The 18989-nt window shown below is 41.4% G+C and overlaps 2 protein-coding genes across 2 annotated transcripts in view; one reads left to right on the top strand and one right to left on the bottom strand.

Moving 5' to 3' along the window:
* CC2D2B (coiled-coil and C2 domain containing 2B) overlaps positions 1–8700 on the bottom strand; it is a 115324-nt gene extending 106624 nt beyond the window's left edge. Inside the window, exons 1-2 of the mRNA XM_084845902.1 lie at positions 8303–8700; positions 1537–1586 (exon numbers count right to left, since the gene is read on the bottom strand). Of these exons, the coding sequence (XP_084702028.1) occupies positions 1537–1584 (48 nt within the window). The 5' untranslated portion in view covers positions 1585–1586; positions 8303–8700. The remainder of the gene's footprint in view (positions 1–1536; positions 1587–8302) is intronic.
* A 70-nt stretch (positions 8701–8770) lies between these two features.
* The window catches only part of LOC146350852 (uncharacterized), a 54422-nt gene continuing 44203 nt past the window's right edge, over positions 8771–18989 (top strand). Inside the window, exons 1-2 of the mRNA XM_084845903.1 lie at positions 8771–8868; positions 9853–9933. Of these exons, the coding sequence (XP_084702029.1) occupies positions 8786–8868; positions 9853–9933 (164 nt within the window). The 5' untranslated portion in view covers positions 8771–8785. The remainder of the gene's footprint in view (positions 8869–9852; positions 9934–18989) is intronic.

Below are 18989 nucleotides of genomic sequence, written 5' to 3'. Positions count from 1 at the left end.
TTAGATGGGAAAAAAAGTCCCACAACTCCCAAATGCTGTGAGTTGTACGACTTTCTTCCATCTAAACATGCATAGGATTGTGCCCTAAACAAATGAATAAAGTCACATACTTTTAGAGACAACATGTAGATAGGTAGTTTGAGAATTGAAACTCACTACCCAAATTACACTATGTAATCTCAATCTTTCACATAAATTTCATCATCTGGACATACTGCCTTTTTAAAAAACAGATAAGATGATTATATTATTAAGGCTGGGTTTCCCATGGCATAAATGTTCACTATGCTGTTTATCATTTTAAACAAGAAGCACTAATACCATCACTACTACCCCCAAAAGAAAGCATGTGCCTGCCTTGAGTTTTGCTGAACAATCCTTCATGAGAACTGTACCATGCATGCTAACCACACCACAGGTTTAAAAAGACCAAAGTACTATCAAAGTTGGGCATACATAAAGGAGTGGTGGCAGGTTGAAAAGGTTAGAAGAAATCAAATATAAATAAAGCTAGAGTTGCTAAAGGTTGCATCAAAAAGAAAAATTCCACCACATACAAATTCTTTTATGACTGTAGCAATGTGATGGGGTAAACACACCTGGTGAAATTCTTACTTCTATACAATTCTTAAAGGTACAGAAGCCTTCTTGTGGTCTGAGCCTTACAAACCTAACACATACGTTATACATTTGATTCATAGCAATTCTACCACCATTTTCTCACTTTATCCTATCCCCTCATTAGAGCATTCACATGAATTATTTTGATGGTACAGAAGAGAAATTGCTAACCCATTCTGTCCTGCTTTCACTCACATTTTTCCACCCTTTTGCAGCCAAGCAGTAAAACATGCAGAAATTCAGCACATGCAGTTATTCCAGTAAAGGAATTTTATGATAGGGAAAGCTCCACCTGTTGAATGTCTGCTTTTCAAACAGATATCAAAGGCTCCGGAGCCTTGCCAGAAAACAAATTGATACCAATTTTACATGAACTTGGTAATTCCAAAGCTTCAGCCATCAGCTAAATAATTGTCATGTGAATGATTTCCCACTGACAGTTACTAGCCATATCTTGAACATATGCTATGGGTAGTATCCACTGTGAGACTACCACTAACATCAATTACTTTGCACTAGTGTAAGCAACCTCTAGTGTGCCAATAGCGTTTGCTGGCACAAGTTTTCTAGGGAAACCCATTGCAACAGCAAATGCTATTGGCATTGTGCAAGAGGTCACTTAGGTTAGCACAATGTAATTTGTGAACAGTGCCCAATATCTTTGTTTTTAAAGGATACAACACTTGGGGAAACAGAAAATCAACATATCCACATGTATATTATTAAGAATTCAGAATGATTAGTGTTTTTAACTATCTGGAGTACATTCTTGGGTTTCAGTCATAAACGTATGCTTATTACTATGATCATTATCTAATCCAGAATAATGAAACTGATGAACAGATGCTAAATCTAGTAATTAGTGCACCGCAGTTGGAAAATAATGTTAAAACATTTAAAAATGTCATAGCTTGCCTTAGTTTTTCTATCCAGTGATAGTTCCAATTCTTTGTCAGAATCCATTTCTTTAAAAAAAATGGATTAAATCAGTCAATGAACTGGGAAAAATACAGAATATGAAAATGGAACATGACAAAAATGTATCTAAATCAGTATAATTTCCGGTAGAGATCACTTGAAAATGTCTGCACATAGTGCCTTTTCCATATCTCATTAATATGTAGCAGAGCTCATCATATTCTTCTGCCACAGCCTGCTACAAAAAGTTGCTATGTCATTTGTGACTGCAGCTTATGCTGGTGTAGAATATCTCTATACCCTGCAAAAGAATAACATCCTGACATTCTAAATGTTACAGCAGTTTGCACAACCTGGAACACCCCAAGTCAACCACAGTCTACTAACCAACCATATATGGCAGCACAATCAGACTCAATACATATCTTGGTTTGCTGTATGGGTCTATGGAAACTGGGAGTGGGCAGCTGTCAGTCACTTGGCAGCCTACATTACATGGTTAAATTACATTTAATAATGACTCTGCCCATACGTCGTGAAGGTCTCTGTTATAGGAAAAAAATGTAGTAAAGACAACACAGAGACTGTTTCAAGTGAGCTCCATGAGATAAATATGAAAGGCAAACAAGCATAAGACGTAAACACCCAAGCCATCTACATAAACCTATTTTAGAAGTGAACACACTGCTCCAAAAACAACTAATGGCGCAATCCTATGAGGATAGTCGGCCGCCTCTGAACTCGGAAGTGACCAACTATCCAATGCAGGGTGGGTGGAACGCGGAGAGATCTTCTCCATGCTCCATCCACCCTGCATTTGTGGCTAGATGGCCAATTTTGGCTGTCTTCTGAGGCACTTCTGAGCTGGGGGGAGCCGGATAGTGCATAGGAAGCATTGTAATGGCGCTTCCGCAGTCCCCTCCCCCAGGAACGCCCCCTTTTCAGCCACCCTGTGCTGCTCTTACAAGCGTGGAGCCGGGGCGAGCCATGTGGCCTATGAGATGGAGGGGGTGGGAAATCAGTTTGCTGGGAACCGACCTCAGAGTGCTGGCTCTGAGCTCGGCTCCCAGAAAACAAAAAATCCTATGGCCGTCTAGCTGCTGTCTAGCAGCTATAGGATTGCGTCCTAAGGGTACAATCCTATGCTTGTTTAAGCAGAAATAAGTCCTACAGCTCCCAGCATTGTCTAAATATGTATATGACTGAACCCTAAGTTCTGATAATAGGGGTTATGTTTTGGTTCATCAAACACCTTGCTTTAAAACAGAGAGAGCTGCCACTTCCCCTGGCAGGGTTCCTGTGTATGTAACAGCTTAATTACAAGCTAAAATTCAATTGCTTCAGCTTTTCCTGATAGAGATGTAAAGCCTCACTTTTTAAACATCTATTTAGCTAATAAGGGCACAATAAAATTCAGGAAAATGTGACAACATAGAACTTCTTAAATACTAAAATCCATCCTAGATATATACCATGACCTACAGGGATGCAGGTGATTTGCATAAATCTGACAGATGCCCTGCCACTCAGGATGGTGCAGTTCTAGTTCACCAGTTGAGTCTTAATGCAAGTACTGTGGAAAGCAAGGATTATAAAAAGATATATTGTGCAGAAAAATATTCATGAGTATAATTATAATCTTCTGAGAGTTGTATTTTTTTTATTTATATTTACATCGTTCATCTTCACAACTACATTACAATCCAGTTTAGAACTGCACAAAGAAATAGGTTCTGTAGTTTCGTAACTAGAGTTGTGGAAGCAAATTAATATTTGAACGTGTGGAAAAAACATGTGCAGACAGATCCTATGTATGGTGAGTTGGAAATAAGTTTAACTGAATTCATTGGAACTTATTACCTGGTAAACGTGCCAAGGATTACAGACTTAAACATGCCCACTGCTACTTCGCTTCAGGCTAAGGCAGAATGCAATAGTAATTTTGCTTGTAGACAACCTGACCATATGAAATTAAGTATGCCTAACCAACATGAAGGTCAGGAAATAAAATAAAATGTGCATCAATGGTTGATTGGGGATGAGCCCTTTTTTTAAAGAAAAGAATGGGAATGAGCCTTTTCTTTTAAAAAAATCTTTTTTTAACATCCTAGTTGTCTTTTCCTTTCACCCACAGGACTATGTTTTCACATGACACACAACATCGTTCTCCCACTCCTCTTTTATGAAACGGAGTCTGGGGACAGACAGCAAATAAATACAGAAAAAGTAAAAAGCAGTGGGACTCAAGACCACAAATATGAGAGAGAAGAAGAATCTGTAGATTAAGCCACATTTTATCAGATAAAGGCAAATCAATCAGAATGGATATGCTTCAGGATGATTTTAGGCAACTTTTGTAGAACTTGGCTCAAAGCCAAACACTAATCTAGCTACTTCCATTTCAGATAATGGAAAGGATCTTACAGTTCTGAACCCCTTTGCTCTATTAGTAGTTATTAAAATTCTCAAAACATTTACTTATCTCCATTAAAACAGTTACAAAGTAGAAACAATTTCAAGAGGGTAGCCATGATAGTCGTTGCAACAAAAACAACAAAGAGCCTTGTGACACTTTAAAGACTAACAGATGTATTATGACAAAGTAGAATCCATTTCATTACATACATCAGATGTTGTTTTTGCTATAAAATAATAAATAACTGGAGAATACAAAAACAGTATTATGTAATGCAGGAGGAGGACTGTTCTTTGCCTGCACCCAGGTTTTTTTTAATTCCCTGCCTCAAGAGATCTGTCTCACATCTTCCATTTGGGTTTTTGCTGCTTTTTTCTATTCTGCCACACCTTCATGGATCACTGCCTTGTTGTGGCGAAGGGGCTTGCGTAACTCAGTGAAGCCATAAGCTATGCCATACAGGGCCACCCAAGACGGACAGGTCATGGCAGAGAGTTCTGACAAAATGTGGTCCACTGGAGAAGGAAATGGCAACCCACTCCAGTATTCTTGCCAAGAAAACCCCATGGAACGTATCACAAGGCTTAAAATATGACGCCGGAAGATGAGACCCTCAGGTCGGAAGGTGTCCAATATACTACTAGGGAAGAGCAGAGGGAATTTCCAAGTAGCGCCAGAAAGAGTGAAGTGGCTGGGCAAAAGCTGAAAGGCCACTCAGCTGTGGATGTGTCTGGTGGTGAAAAGAAAATACAATGTTGTAAAGAACAATATTGTTTAGGAACCTGGAATGTCAGATCAATGAATCAAGGTAAGCTGGAGGTGGTCAAACATGAGATGGCAAGATTGAACATCGACATCTTGGGAATCAGCGAACTAAAATGGACAGGCATGGGCAAATTTAATTCAGGTGACCATCATATCTACTATTGTGGGCAAGAATCCCTTAGAAGAAATGGAGTAGCACTCATAGTCAACAAAAGGGTGGGAAAAGCCGTAATGGGGTACAATCTCAAAAATGACAGAATGATCTCAGTACGAATCCAAGGCAAACCATTCAACATCACAGTAATTCAAGTCTATGCCCCAACCACTGAGGCCGCGAAGAAGCTGAGGTTGATCGGTTCTATGAAGACCTACAACACCTTCTAGAACTAACACCCAAAAAAAGATGTCCTCTTCATCATAGGGGACTGGAATGCTAAAGGAGGAAGTCTAGAAATCACCGGGATAACAGGCAGGCATGGCCTTGGTGTACAAAATGAAGCAGGACAAAGGCTAATAGAGTTTTGCCAAGAGAACACACTGATCACAGCAAACACTCTTTTCCAACAGCACAAGAGACGACTCTACACATGGACATCACCAGATGGTCAATATCGAAATCAGATTGATTATGTCCTTTGCAGCCAAAGATGGAGAAGCTCCATACAGTCAGGAAAAACAAGCTCTGGAGCTGACTGTGGCTCAGATCATGAGCTTCTTGTTGCAAAATTTCGGCTGAAATTGAAGAACGTAGGGAAAACCACTAAACCATTCAGGTATGACCTAAATCATATCCCTTATGAATATACAGTGGAGGTGAGGAATAGATTTCAGGGATTAGACCTGATAGACAGAGTGCCTGAGGAACTATGGACGGAGGTCTGTAACATTGTTCAGGAGGCAGAAATGAAATCCATCCCAAAGAAAAAGAAATGCAAGAAAGCCAAGTGGCTGTCTGATGAGGCTTTACAAGTAGCTGAGGAAAGAAGGGAAGCGAAAAGCAAGGGAAAAAGGGGAAGACATATCCAACTGAATGCAGACTTCCAGAGAATAGCAAGGAGAGACAAGAAGGCCTTCTTAAATGAACAATGCAAAGAAATCGAGGAAAACAACAGAATGGGAAAGACTAGAGATCTCTTCAAGAAAATCGGAGATCTCAAGGGAACATTTTGTGCAAAGACGGGCATGATAAAGGACAAAGGAGGCAGGGACCTAACAGAAGCAGATGAGATTAAGAAGAGGTGGAAAGAATACACAGAAGAACTATACAGGAAAGATCTGAATGTCCCTGATAGCCATGATAGTGCAGTCACTGAACTTGAGCTGGACATCCTAGAGAGTGAAGTCAAGTGGGCCTTAGGAAGCATTAGTAACAACAAAGCTAGCAGAGATGACAGAATTCCAGCTGAGCTATTTAAAATCCTAGAAGATGATGCTGTTAAAGTGCTGCATTCAATATGCCAACAAATTTGGAACACTCAACAATGGCCGCAAGACTGGAAAAGGTCAGTTTACATTCCAATTCCAAAGAAGGGCAACGCCAAAGAGTGTTCAAACTACCACACAATTGCGCTCATTTCACATGCCAGCAAGGTGATGCTCAAAACCCTACAAGCTAGGCTTCAGCAGTATGCGAACCGAGAACTACCGGAAGTACAAGCTGGGTTTCGAAGAGGCAGAGGAACTAGAGATCAAATCGCCAACATTCGCTAGATCATGGAGAAAGCAAGAGAATTCCAGAAAAACGTCTATTTCTGCTTCATTGACTACGCTAAAGCCTTTGATTGTGTGGATCACAACAAACTGTGGCAAATTCTTAAAGTGATGGGAGTACCAGACCACCTTACCTGTCTCCTGAGAAACCTGTACGAGGGTCAAGAAGCAACAGTAAGAACCAGACATGGAACAACCGATTGGTTCCAAATTGGGAAAGGAGTACAAGGCTGCATATTGTCACCCTGCTTATTTAACTTATATGCAGAGTACATCATGAGAAATGCCGGGTTGGATGAATCACAGGTCGGAATTAAGATTGCTGGGAGAATTATCAACAACCTCCGATATGCAGACAACACCACCCTAATGGCAGAAAGCGAAGAGGATCTCAAGAGCCTCTTGTTGAGGGTGAAAGAGGAGAGTGCAAAAGCTGGTTTGAAACTCAACATTAAAAAAACGAATATCATAGCATCTGGCCCTATCACTTCCTGGCATATAGAAGGGGAAGAAATGGAAGCAGTGACAGATTTTACTTTCTTGGGCTCCAAGATCACTGCAGACGGTGACCGTAGCCATGAAATTAAAAGACGCTTGCTCCTGGGAGGAAAGCTATGGCAAACCTAGACAGCATAGTAAGAAGCAGAGACATCACCTTGCCGACAAAGGTCCATCTAATCAAAGCTATGGTTTTCCCAGTAGTAATGTATGGCTGTGAGAGCTGGACTATAAGGAAGGCTGAGCGCCAAAGAATTGATGCTTTCGAATTGTGGTGCTGGAGAAGACTCTTACGAGTCCCCTGCACTGCAAGGAGGTCAAATCAGTCAGTCCTAAAGGAAATCAACCCTGAGTGCTCATTGGAAGGACAGATACTAAAGGTGAAGCTCAAATAATTTGGCCACCTAATGCGAAGAGAAAACTCTCTGGAAAAGACCCTGATGCTGGGAAAGACTGAAGGCAAAAGGAGAAGGGGACGGCAGAGGATGAGGTGGCTAGATAGCATCACCAATGCAATGAATATGAACTTGAGCACGCTCCGGGAGAGAGCGCAGGACAGGAAGGCCTGGCGTGCTATGGTCCATGGGGTCACGAAGAGTCGGACACGACTGAACGACTGAACAACTATTCTGCCAGCATTCAATCTACATTCGTTGCCTTAGACTTTACCTGCTGTCCTGTCCACATTTAGTTTTAAGTTACTTTAAGGTTTGTTTTCTGAAATTGCTTTTTGATTTTATATTGTTAAGACACCTCAGGTATATAGAGAGGCAGATATAAACTGACGTAAGTAAAGAATGAATAGATTAACTGAACATGATGGGGAGCTATTCATAAATAGCATATACTGTTAAGCATAGTTCTTGTGTGACTGATTACTAGTAACAAAAGCATTATAAGGACTGACAAGAGAATTAACACATTGTGGACTTCTGCATATCAAGTAGACACAAGGACAGGATTGCTAGCTATAGCCCATATTTTATACGGCCCTTAAGGGTGCAATCCTATCCACGTTTAGACAGAAAAAAGTCCTGCAACTTCCAGGCAGGCTGGCTGCGGCATGCTGGGAGTTGTTGGACTTTTTCCTTCCTCGATTTACGATCGAGCCGTAAATGGCTACTCCGTATTACAGGTAAAGCATGAAATTCCTTATTTCAGAACACCACAGTGTCCTTTATGTTTTGCATTTTGATATTCTAGCCTTAAATAACCTAAGCGCTATGGTATCAATACATAAACGCTTTCTCAAGTATATATCAGCATTACTGTGAACTGTGCTTTGCAAGACCTCTGAAAAACAGATAGGGTCCCTCAAAACGCGAATTATCCGCTTAAATTGATCACGGCGGAGTACAACCAAAAGCCACACACCGTTTGCCCCCAGAAACGAGAACAGAAGCTCTCCCTTGCCTAACTCAACCCGGTACTGTCAGGCACTCTTCAACAGGCTACGGCCATTTCCCTCTGAGCGAACCGCCTCCTTATCTGAGACGAATTCTAAACAGATATCTCTTTTTGCTGAAGCAAACCAAAAAAGAAACTGCTCTAAAGCGAGAACTCTCCCGCAGCGGCCTCCATCTTGTACTCGACACACATTCGTTTGGCCGTTAGGCAAAACGAGCATGCGCACTGACACTTCGCTGTCCAACCATCCTGAGGGAAGCGCCGATCCTTCACCGAACGAAGACCTCCCACAGGACCTGCGCAGAAACGACTTGCTCGCTTCTCTTACTGACCCCACCCCGCGCCCCCACAAAAAAAAAGGGCAAACCGGTGCCCTGAGCATGCGTACATCGAGCTCCGTGTCCCGACAGCCGGTGGGCATGCGCTTGCTGCCCTGACCGGTTGCGGAGCATGCGCAGTGCAAAGAGCATTCGGGAAGGGTCCTTGTTGCCGGGTCCGTTCGCTTTTCTCTGGAAAGAAATTCCCGACTCAGGGTACGAGCTGCCACGTTCCCGACCGCTAGCCCCTCGCGAGCCCTGCCTTGGCGGTACACCACGCCGTGGCTCGGTAGCTTCTTGGCTGGAGGGATTCGGGGACTGTACAGTTACACAGCCCCCTTGCCTGTTGTGGGCCGGCGCCATCCCCGGCTGTGAGGTCCATCACCTCAGTGTCCGCCATACGGCAGCTGGGACCTCTGGGAAGTCCACGGCGCCCTTTTTTTTTCTTGCACATGAAGCGGAGGACTGTTGGGCCTTCGTGGGAGAGTAGGAACCGGCCCCTCAGCGTCGGGTTAGCCGGGTCAGCTCTTCCTCCAAGCTGCCAGCAGGACGGCTCCATCCTTTTCTTCAGTGTCGCTTCCTTGGCAGGAGAGTCGCTTTGTCGTGCTGCTGTTTGAAGGGGGAGGCTGCGGAATTGAGCTATTCTCCGCGCCGAGCTCGCCAGCCGAGCACTCACCCGTGGTTAACTGTCCCCGCCGCTGCCGCCGCCGCTTTCCACCCCCTTCGCTGCTTTTTCTTAAGGCCAAACCAGACGTGATGGTGGAAGGCCCTTTTCGCTATTTAAACTCTGGTGGTCTACCCCATTGCCCGAATACATCGAGCCTTGGGGACTGATTTTTAGAACAAAAGGGGATGTGGTAGGAGATGCTAAACCCTCCCACAGTTTATCTCTTCCCGCAGCCTCTGCAGCTTTTCTCTCAACTGTGCTCCTACACCAAGTAAGCTTGGCATGGAGGCAGAGTCTATGGGGGTGGGCATGATAAACAAGGGATATGGAGAGGGTTCAGTTCCCCTCACCCTCTTGCTCCAAAAGCCAGACCCTCTACTCTTTGCTTTATGCACAATTGGGGACAGAGCTAGATTTATACAAACAAGTCTGCCACTGTCACAGCTAATTTGGGCCTTGGGGGCAGCCCTGTGAGAACTAGAGAAAGAGATTGGCACCGTGTTAACTGCGCGGTTCTCTCTCATTTGCTGCAGTGCTGCCCATTTTCTCTGCTGCCTCCTGCTCTTGCCTGCTCCTGCTTTCAGCATGGTAAAGAAGAATACTATCCCTGAAGGGTAAGTATCCCATAAATATCGTGTGGAGAGAAAGGGAGGGGGCTCTGACAGCCCCACCTATTCTCTTGCTTCAGCAGCACCTTTGCAATCTACAGTAAGTCAAGGTAAGTATTTGCATCAACATAGAGAAGACACACTTATCATCCCCCAGGTGAGTATTTTATCCCACACTATTTATGAATGTTCCTTCATCTGGCACAGATGATTCCTGTTCCTCCTTTCTTTATCTTCAAATGTATGTAATATAGAAGTGGGTTAAAACTACATTCTCTCATTATTATTCACTGACCCAAAGGTTGACACTGAGCCTACTTCAGAACAACATGATATCCTGTCACAGGGTGGTTTTGGTCAGTTATGTGGCATGTGAATACATTTGCCCCTTACTTGAACTTGGGCTGTTTGCATAACTTGGTGGATCTGGGCTTATGTTTGTTGGTGTAATTGCGGGGGGGGGGGGGGGTGTCCAATAAGGTTGTCAACACTGAGTTGTGCAACTATCCCATGTTTGTTGAGTGAGGAATGCTTTTGTTCATCACAAAGTTGATCCATAAAATTCCTTTATTCTCCACTTTTGTGACATGTGAAGATGCCCCAACACATTTTCAATGGAAAGGCAGATATTTTCAATGGAAAAGTGTGTTTTTTTTAATGTAGAGATTAGTTTGATTTTTATCTTGAAGCTTAGACAGCTTTATCAAAGTTATGCAGGAAATGACATTAGAAAGCATATAGAAATAGTATTGCTTAGCAGTATTATTTTAAAGGAATTCTGTTGTAGCAATTCCAAAACAAACTTTGTTATTACAAATCTTTAGTTTCAGTTTTTCTGCTCTTTTCTCTGTTGCCTCCCGCTTTTGTCCACTCTCTTGTAATCTAGTATTAAATTACCAATGTAGTATATGCTGCAAGTTTTATTTACCAGATTTAAGGCACAATCCTATTGCAGTGATTGTATGCCAAAACTCGGAGGCTGATGCTCATCTTATGCTGGGTTGGAGGAGTGGAGGAGGCAGTCTTCACCTCCCCATCTTTGCACCCTGAATTTTCACAAAACGGGCTTTTTTGCATGTCAAGAAAAAGCATTTTGGAGGTGGAAGGAAGGAGGCTGGAGAGGCCCCATGATAGCTTGTATCCTGGCGTCTCCAACCTTCTGCCCATCAAAACATCCCCTTTTCCCCCTCTCAGAGGCCATGTTCTCAACTTCGGAGAGGCAGCCGGCGCAGTTCTTTCTGCAGAGAGGGGGGACGGATCGTGGATTATCTCCCTTCCCCACCGCAGTTGGAGCGTTCTCTGTAACCTCGGATCTGGGAATCCATACTATCCTATGGGCCCTCCGAAGCTGACTAGGGGCCATAGGATTGCTCCCTTAAAGTATTAACGCTGAATGTTAGGAAACATTAAAAGGTTTAATATTTTGCTCATTTTGTAAAGAACTGTTCATTAGACATTGAGAATGTATTTACCGGACTGCTGAAACAGGTATAGATTGTAAACAATCAATTAACTCAGTAGCCCAAAGCTCAGCAGAGGAAGAACTGAACTGGAATTAAGCATTGAGAGTAATAGCTTAAAATGGAAGGAATTACTGGGAAGCTTGCTCCCAAATAAAATAGCACAAATAAAGGTAACATGTAACTGTGTTATGACTTTTCTCATGATGTTTGTCAGTATATAGCTGACAGATCATGGACTGTTCCAGTTTGGTAGCATACAAGAAGGCTATGCAGCTGTCACCATTGTGCGCTAAAGTAGGGATAGATATGTTTTCAGCACGGAAGTGATTAGCATTTCTAATCACATGTTAAAGTCTGTCCACACGAACTCCGTATCTACTGGTGACACCCATATGAGCCCTATCAGTGCTTGCTGTTGGCTGGACTCGTAGGCTAAGAAACATTATTTTAAAATCCATTTCTGCTTTGTTAATGAAGCAGCCATTTACATAATAAATAATCATAGCTGACATGATCATAGTTCTAACAGTGTTTTATATACTTAGTTCTTTTTCTTGATCAGAACAGTGACATATTTCATTAACTTTCATTAACTTTTTAGATTGCAGGATCTTTTTGTAGGGGATTATTTTGTCAAAAGAAAATGTTACAAGATAGCTCTCAGTTCTGAGCAATTTGCTTAAATGTCTCTCTTTCCATTCCTTATGACTGAAGGATTTGAGGGATAGTTGACTATTCTTTGCATTACATATTTATGTAATACAGTCTGAAATCCTCAGTCAGAGTTGTAATGAGTTTCTGTTACTAAAACTAGTCCTCAATGTTCCTATGTTTTTCCTTGGCATGGCAAAATGGGTGCTGCTGTTCAGGATGCTTGCCAGCAAGCAAGTCAGTTCTGCCATCCTCCAGCATACTGCATTCCACCCCCACCACACAGTTTTCTGATTTTCTTTTCCAACTGACAGTCAACATTCTGTAGCTGTTGAGCATGCGCAGTTTGCATCAGGCTTGTTTGCATATTTTTCCCAGCTTCAGTTCTTTTAAAATATTTTTGTACTTCTGCAAATGTCAGGGTTCCCATGAGCATATGATCCTACCTTGTTTCTCATTGACTCTGTTTTGACTGTTTCTGTCAGCACTGAGTTACCTGAGTTCACTATTAGAGGGAGTAATCACATCTTACTGCCTCCATGGGGTAGACTTGGTTCCAAGGATCCCACTGCATGAATGGAAGGCACTTTTGGAAGCTTGCTGCACCCTGCAATGACTGCCTGCAGAGGGATGGCTGCTGGGAGCTGCAGATTCAGTGGGGGGAAATTGAAGACACACAGACACCCTAGGTGTGTTTTCTGCTTGTATACCAAGCCACTGAAAGCTTGCCAGGACATCTGAAGATCTGTGTAAATTCACATACAACATATAGGTCGGCACAAGACATATTCAGTGACACAAATCCAAATACACTTCTAACTTCTATAACATTGTAGGCTATTAAGCATAGCTATAGGTAAGTTCTTAGTGTTGCAATGGGCTTTCCTAACCTTTAATAATGTTTAAGCCTCTCCAGTTGTAACTAAGGATCACTTTTTGTGATACAGAGGCAGCCTGAAACTGCTTCCAGGTGGCAGCTGCCCCACATGGCGAGATGGTTTGTTTTCATCATCACTTCACAATGAGAATCGGCCTCCACTGTTTGATTTATCATCATGTTAGTAAAATCTGGAATGTTTGGCATTGGTGTGAGGACAAAGCTGCTTCCAGATGGAGGGCTTCTAGCGCTGCAAATCAAAAAGCGTTGTGCATATATTCTGTCTTTTCCTCCTTAAAAGATTTTTTTCTGATAAGAAAAAGACAGAAAAGCGATGGGAAAACACGGGAGGGTTACAAATAGAGGAAAACTTCATCTGGACCCCGTGTAAAATTCTGAGGCAGTAAATGAGGCAGGGTGCTTACACACTAAGAGCCTTGACTGGAAGTACCCAATGTGTGGGATGCTACCTGAGAAGCAGTTGCAAGCAACAGTAGTGTGGGAAGCTGCCAAAAGATGGTTAATCTGGAAGTCAGGGCATAGCAAGGCACCAAATGTTTTAAAATCTTGCTTTATTTCCAACTTGGGTTCATGAGTGTTACTTAACTCTTTTTCATGCACTAACTTAAAACAGGTTTTGTCACCTATTCAGCTATTTGAAATGGTTCAGATACATTGTTTGCGAATTAATATCATAAAGTCTTCAATTAACATTAATATAAAATCTTCGGTTACCATGCACTGTTTAGCAGCCTAACCTTTTAGGGTGCTCTTGCACTCATGTCCTGTTTGTGTACTTCCTATAGACATCTGATTGGCACTACAGGAACAAAATACTGGCCTTTGGTCTGATCCAGCACAGCTGCTGTTATGTTCTTATTATCTTCCATCAAATGAGTACAGTGATAAAAAAATTGAACTCGCATTCAAATTTTTAAAGGGCCCTGCAGGAAGCTTTCATGCATAGGTTCATTGATGAAAAGATCCGCAAACAGCCAATATGTCTGCGGGTCTTGCAGGTACAGTGCTTAGTGTTCTAACACACTTTGAATATTAGCTTAAGGTCATCATCTGAAGTAGTCAGATGTTTCTAACAACATCAACAAATGAAAGTTAAAAGTCTATATTAAAAAGGGTGGAAAGAAAGTAAAAAAGGGCTAGTTCATTGACTAATGGGGACAATTATAGGGCTGATAGGAGGATGCTGTTAAGGACTGGCATTCTTCATGGCATGATCAAGGTTCCTGAGAGGCTCATATCTTAAATGTTTCCAGAATTAACCCACCCAATTCCAAATTCTAAAACTAGAATTTCTGAACCATTCATTTTTGCTCAGGCTGATCTTGAATGCCCTCATCCAGCAGATGGGATCCACACATGTATCAAATGCAGATAATGTGCATCCCCATCTACATCATAATGCTCATCCAAAGCCCTTTTAAGTAGCGGGATTCATATTTTAATGCACAAGGGGATAGATAGGTATTTCTATCCACAGTAACAGTTGTTACGCATGATTAATTGCCTTTGCCTAAAGCTAGACTGGGGTTTCTGTCTTGTTGGTGGCTTTTTTGTTATCATTAAGAATGTAAGGAATGCAGATAGTACAGTTCTTATAAGTACACACACTATAATCACACAGATCTCTAAATAGATGCTGCCATTTCCTCCAATAGCTTTTAGTGGTACTCTTTGTTGGAAAGAAAAATTAGGTTAAGAGTACAATCCTATGCATGTTTAGATAGAAAAACTTCCTACAACTCCCAGCATTCCTCAGCCAAATGGGGTCCACATCCATGTATCTGTTGCTAATGTCTGTTAAAAATACCATGTCTGAGCTCTGACTTCCTTCATCTAGCATCCCAATTGCCTGTGAGGTTGTCTGTTTATTTGAATTTAGTTATGCTTATTCCTATCTCTGAAATTACTTCTGCTGCATTTCAGAAAAATGTCTTATTTGATTTGAGATACCAGTTGAATAGTTGTTTCTGTGTTTTGCAAAGTATTAAACTGTGTTCTATTCTGACAGCTTCAGGTATTGATATGTATGTATTGTGAAATTGATTTTTTTTTAAATAAAGTTATGAGAGCATACTGTGTCATCTATTGCTTTTAGTATAGAGAAAGCCTCTGAGTCAGTTGCTTCAGTGCAGATATGGAGTGCTGCTTATGCAAGTACTTCCCTTGATTATTTGTGAATAGGAAAAAACCCTACACTCACAATGGGAAAGCCCCATCAAACGTAGACTGGGCCGGTTCGCACAATCAAAGTAAATCACAGTGGCTTATTTGAATCGCAGTGCATGTCAGGTGCGATTTGAATAATCACTGGTCAGATATGGCTTGTCATATCATCCAAACCCAGGTGGCATGGCTTGTTGGAGGGGGAAAATCCACCCTCCAATAACCCATGGGCTCTTGGAGGGTGGTTTCCCCCTCCAACAAGCTATGCCAGCCAGCTTCAGACAACATGACAGGCCACACCTGGGCAGTGATTATTCAAATTGTACCCAGCGTGCACCACAATTTTAAAAAGCCACCATGGCTTATTTTGATTGTGTGAACTGAGACACCGTATGTGAGAGCTGTCTTTGTTTCTTTTCCCTCCCTATTTAGTCTTCCTTTTGTAATCATGTCCGTTAGATTACAATAATTATTCTTAACTGTAAACTGCCTGAAGTACATTGACAGAAAGGTAGTATATACATGTAATAAGTAAATAAATGTATAGTATTTCCATCCAATGGAAAATCTGGCCTTGTAGTTAGCCTTTTGATCACATCAATGTGAAAAATCAAACAAGCTTAATTCTGGTATCATGGCAATTTGTCATTGGATCTTAACTATAAGATAACATGGTGTCTGAATTGACAAACTGGAACTGGAAACAGTGATTTGAAATGAATTTACTAATTCTGGTTTGCCTGGATGTTTTAATTGGGAAATTATAGTTGCAGCCATCAATCTACCTCCAGAAGATGCTGCTCACAGAGACAGGAGTGAATTTATAAAGCACAATGTGAAAGAAGCAGACAAGTAGCTCTAAACCATGGTTCCATGTTGGAAGCTCAGACCATAGTTTGGGTCAGTTTGGCATGATCTTTGAATTAAACCATATTGTTGGGAATGGCATTGGAATGGCTCACATTTGCAGTTACTTCCCCTTTATTCCTATCATGGCTCTAGCCCCAGTCCACCTTTAATAGGTGGATAACCATACAAATATAAGAGAATGGAAGCCTTCCTAAAGAATTAAAAACCAGAGAATACTAGTTTCAGTTCTGGAGTGGGGGATACATAATCTATTTCGTGCAACATAGTTTTTTAAATAAACTACTCTTTAATTTGTGTGGCATTGCTATGTGGGGGCAGATAGTCCTTGCTTATTTTTTGTTGTCTTTAAAGGGCCACACATACAACTGCGTACATGCACGTTTTACTGAATCTTGGAATAAGAGTCCACCGAGTCTTTGAACTAATCTGAAGAAAGCTGCAAGATCTTGCTTAATTTGTATTTCTGACAAGCTGGTCCAATAAAAGACTGGTTCTACCACATCAGTGTCTCTTTATTTCACCGATCAGCAATTATCAGTCTCTTTTTTAATTACTCTTTTAGGCAGTTCAATTGAGGGTGAAAACTGAACTTCATTTAGCTGAAAACAGTGTTTACCAAACTTAAGGGAATGTGGACTACTTTATATATTAGCTTTTTGTCACAGATACCAAGCGTTATGTCTGAAGAAAAGCTGAATTCCTTGATGGCAAATTACAGTGTGAGAAAAAGTTTGTGAACCCCTTAGGATTGTCACATATGTCCAACCTAAAATGTTATTAGATCTTAATCTAACCCCATAATCCTAGATAAAGAATAGATAACCTGATTAAACAAATGACACACAAACATGATGCTTTTTCAACATTTATTTATCCACAACTGATTCAGCTTTCAATATCCATGTGTGAAAAAGTATGTGAACCTTTAGATTCAGTACTGGTGGTACCCCCTTGAGCATCAATGACTTCAAGTAAACGTCTCCTATAACTGTTGGTCAGTCTCTCACATCGGTTTTGAGGAATTTTGGCCCATTCCTCCTTACACAACTGCTTCAACTTGGTGATGCTCGAGGGCTTTCTTGCATGAACAGCTTGCTTCAGGTCCTGCCACAACATTTCAATGGGGTTTAGGTCTGGACTTTGACTAGGCCATTATAAAGCACAGAATTACTTCTTCTGCAGCCATTCTTTTGTTGATCTGCTTGTATGTTTAGGATCATTGTCTTGTTGCATGACCCACTTTCAGTTCAGCTTCAGGTCATGGACAGATGGCCTGACATTCTCCTGTAGAATCTTCTGATACACTGCAAAATTCATGGTTCTGACAGTGATGGCAAGCCATCCAGGTCATGAGGCAGCAAAGCAAGCTCAAACCATCACATTTCCACCACTTTGCTTGATGGTTGGGATTAGGTTTTTCTGTTCAAACGCAGTGTTTGTTTTTCACCAAACATAACATTTCTCATTGAGGCCAAACAGTTCTACCTTGGACTAATCTGTCCAAAGAATATTGTTCCAGAAGTCTTGGGCATCATCTGTGTGATCTTTAGCAAACTTCCAATGGGAAGCAATGTTCTTTTTAGAAAGCAGTGGTTTCCTTCTGGCTATCCTCCCATGAACACCATTCTTGTTCAGTCTTTTTCTGATTGTTGAATCATGAATGCTCACATTGGCCAAGGTGAGAGTGGCCTGCAAATCCTTGGATGTTACTCGGGTTCTTTTTAACTTCCTGGATGATGCGCCAGTTTGTTTTTGGATAGATTTTGGTGGGACGACCGCTCCTGCGCAGAGTGACTGTGGTCTTGAATGTTCTCCATTTGTAGACTATCTGACAGTGGATTGGTGGAGCCCCAAATCCTAAATCCTTAGAAATGCTTTTGCAACCCTTTCTAGACTGATGAGCAGCAATAGCTGGGTTTTTTGAGGTCCTCAGAGATGTCTTTTGATCATGGTATGACATGTTTCCACACAACCATATGGTGAAGACCAAACTCGGAAAGTTTCTGATCCTTTTATAAGGTGGGGCCTCCCAAACTCACCCCTGAAGATCTACCTAATTACTTAAACACCTGATTCTAATTATTCCCTTTAATTGAGCTGATGCAACCAAGGAGTTCACTTACTTTTGCACATAAGTACTCACTGTTTGTCTAATTTATACATTTTATTTCACAAGACATGGAATAGGTTAATGTGATCCCTATTGGATATTTAGAAAAGGACTGGTTTTGATTCACGAAGGCTATCATGGAATTTCAGTAATTATTAGGATTCACTAACTTTTTCTCGCCACTGTATTCAAATTAGCTTTTTATTTCATGTAACATATGCTACTTCTGTTTACTCATGAAGGAGAGTAGATTTGAGGAATTATTTAGGGTAGTGAAACTGAACCTGGTCACTGGAAATAATGCTCAGTCTTGCCCAACCACTCCTGCTGTTCTGAGATTCATCAGGTATTGCATGCACATTGGCGAGTTTTATCTTCATGCCAATAAGGGTTAGGAACATTTTAAAGGAAAGTTGGTATTTTTTTAGGATGCTGAATACAAAGATTAATGTATATCTCATTTACCGAATACGCACAGTTCTGACTGAAGGATGATAGAGCGTAGTTGTGAATCCTGATTTCTGTTTAGAAAATGAAATAGAAGGTTCAAACATTTTTCTTTCAGACAGTTCTCTTGCTGAGTGTTTTTCTCAGTTATATGATGAATCCCTAATAATAATGCAAACAACAGTGATTTTAACATGGCCAGAAGTCCCTGCAAGAATACATCTGAGCATGTATCTCAGATCAGTGTATCCTGTGTTTAAAATGTATCCTATTTCCTGAATTCGTTATCCCCAAAAGTGAAAAACACTATCCTTACAGCATCTACACTAAAAAAATATGTCTTGGCTACAATGCACAGAGAAACATGCACAATTGCACCTCAGAGCTAGAATTATTAGCTTAAGTTTGACCAACATTCTGTGGCTGGTGACCTATTCTATAGCTTAGTCACAAGATACTG

This window comes from Heloderma suspectum, chromosome 3 (genome assembly GCF_057233095.1).
Source record: "Heloderma suspectum isolate Gila_16-S chromosome 3, 16-S_ref, whole genome shotgun sequence".
Taxonomy (NCBI): domain Eukaryota; kingdom Metazoa; phylum Chordata; class Lepidosauria; order Squamata; family Helodermatidae; genus Heloderma; species Heloderma suspectum.
Note: the sequence above shows the minus strand (reverse complement) of the source record. Positions and strands in the feature narration are given on the sequence as shown.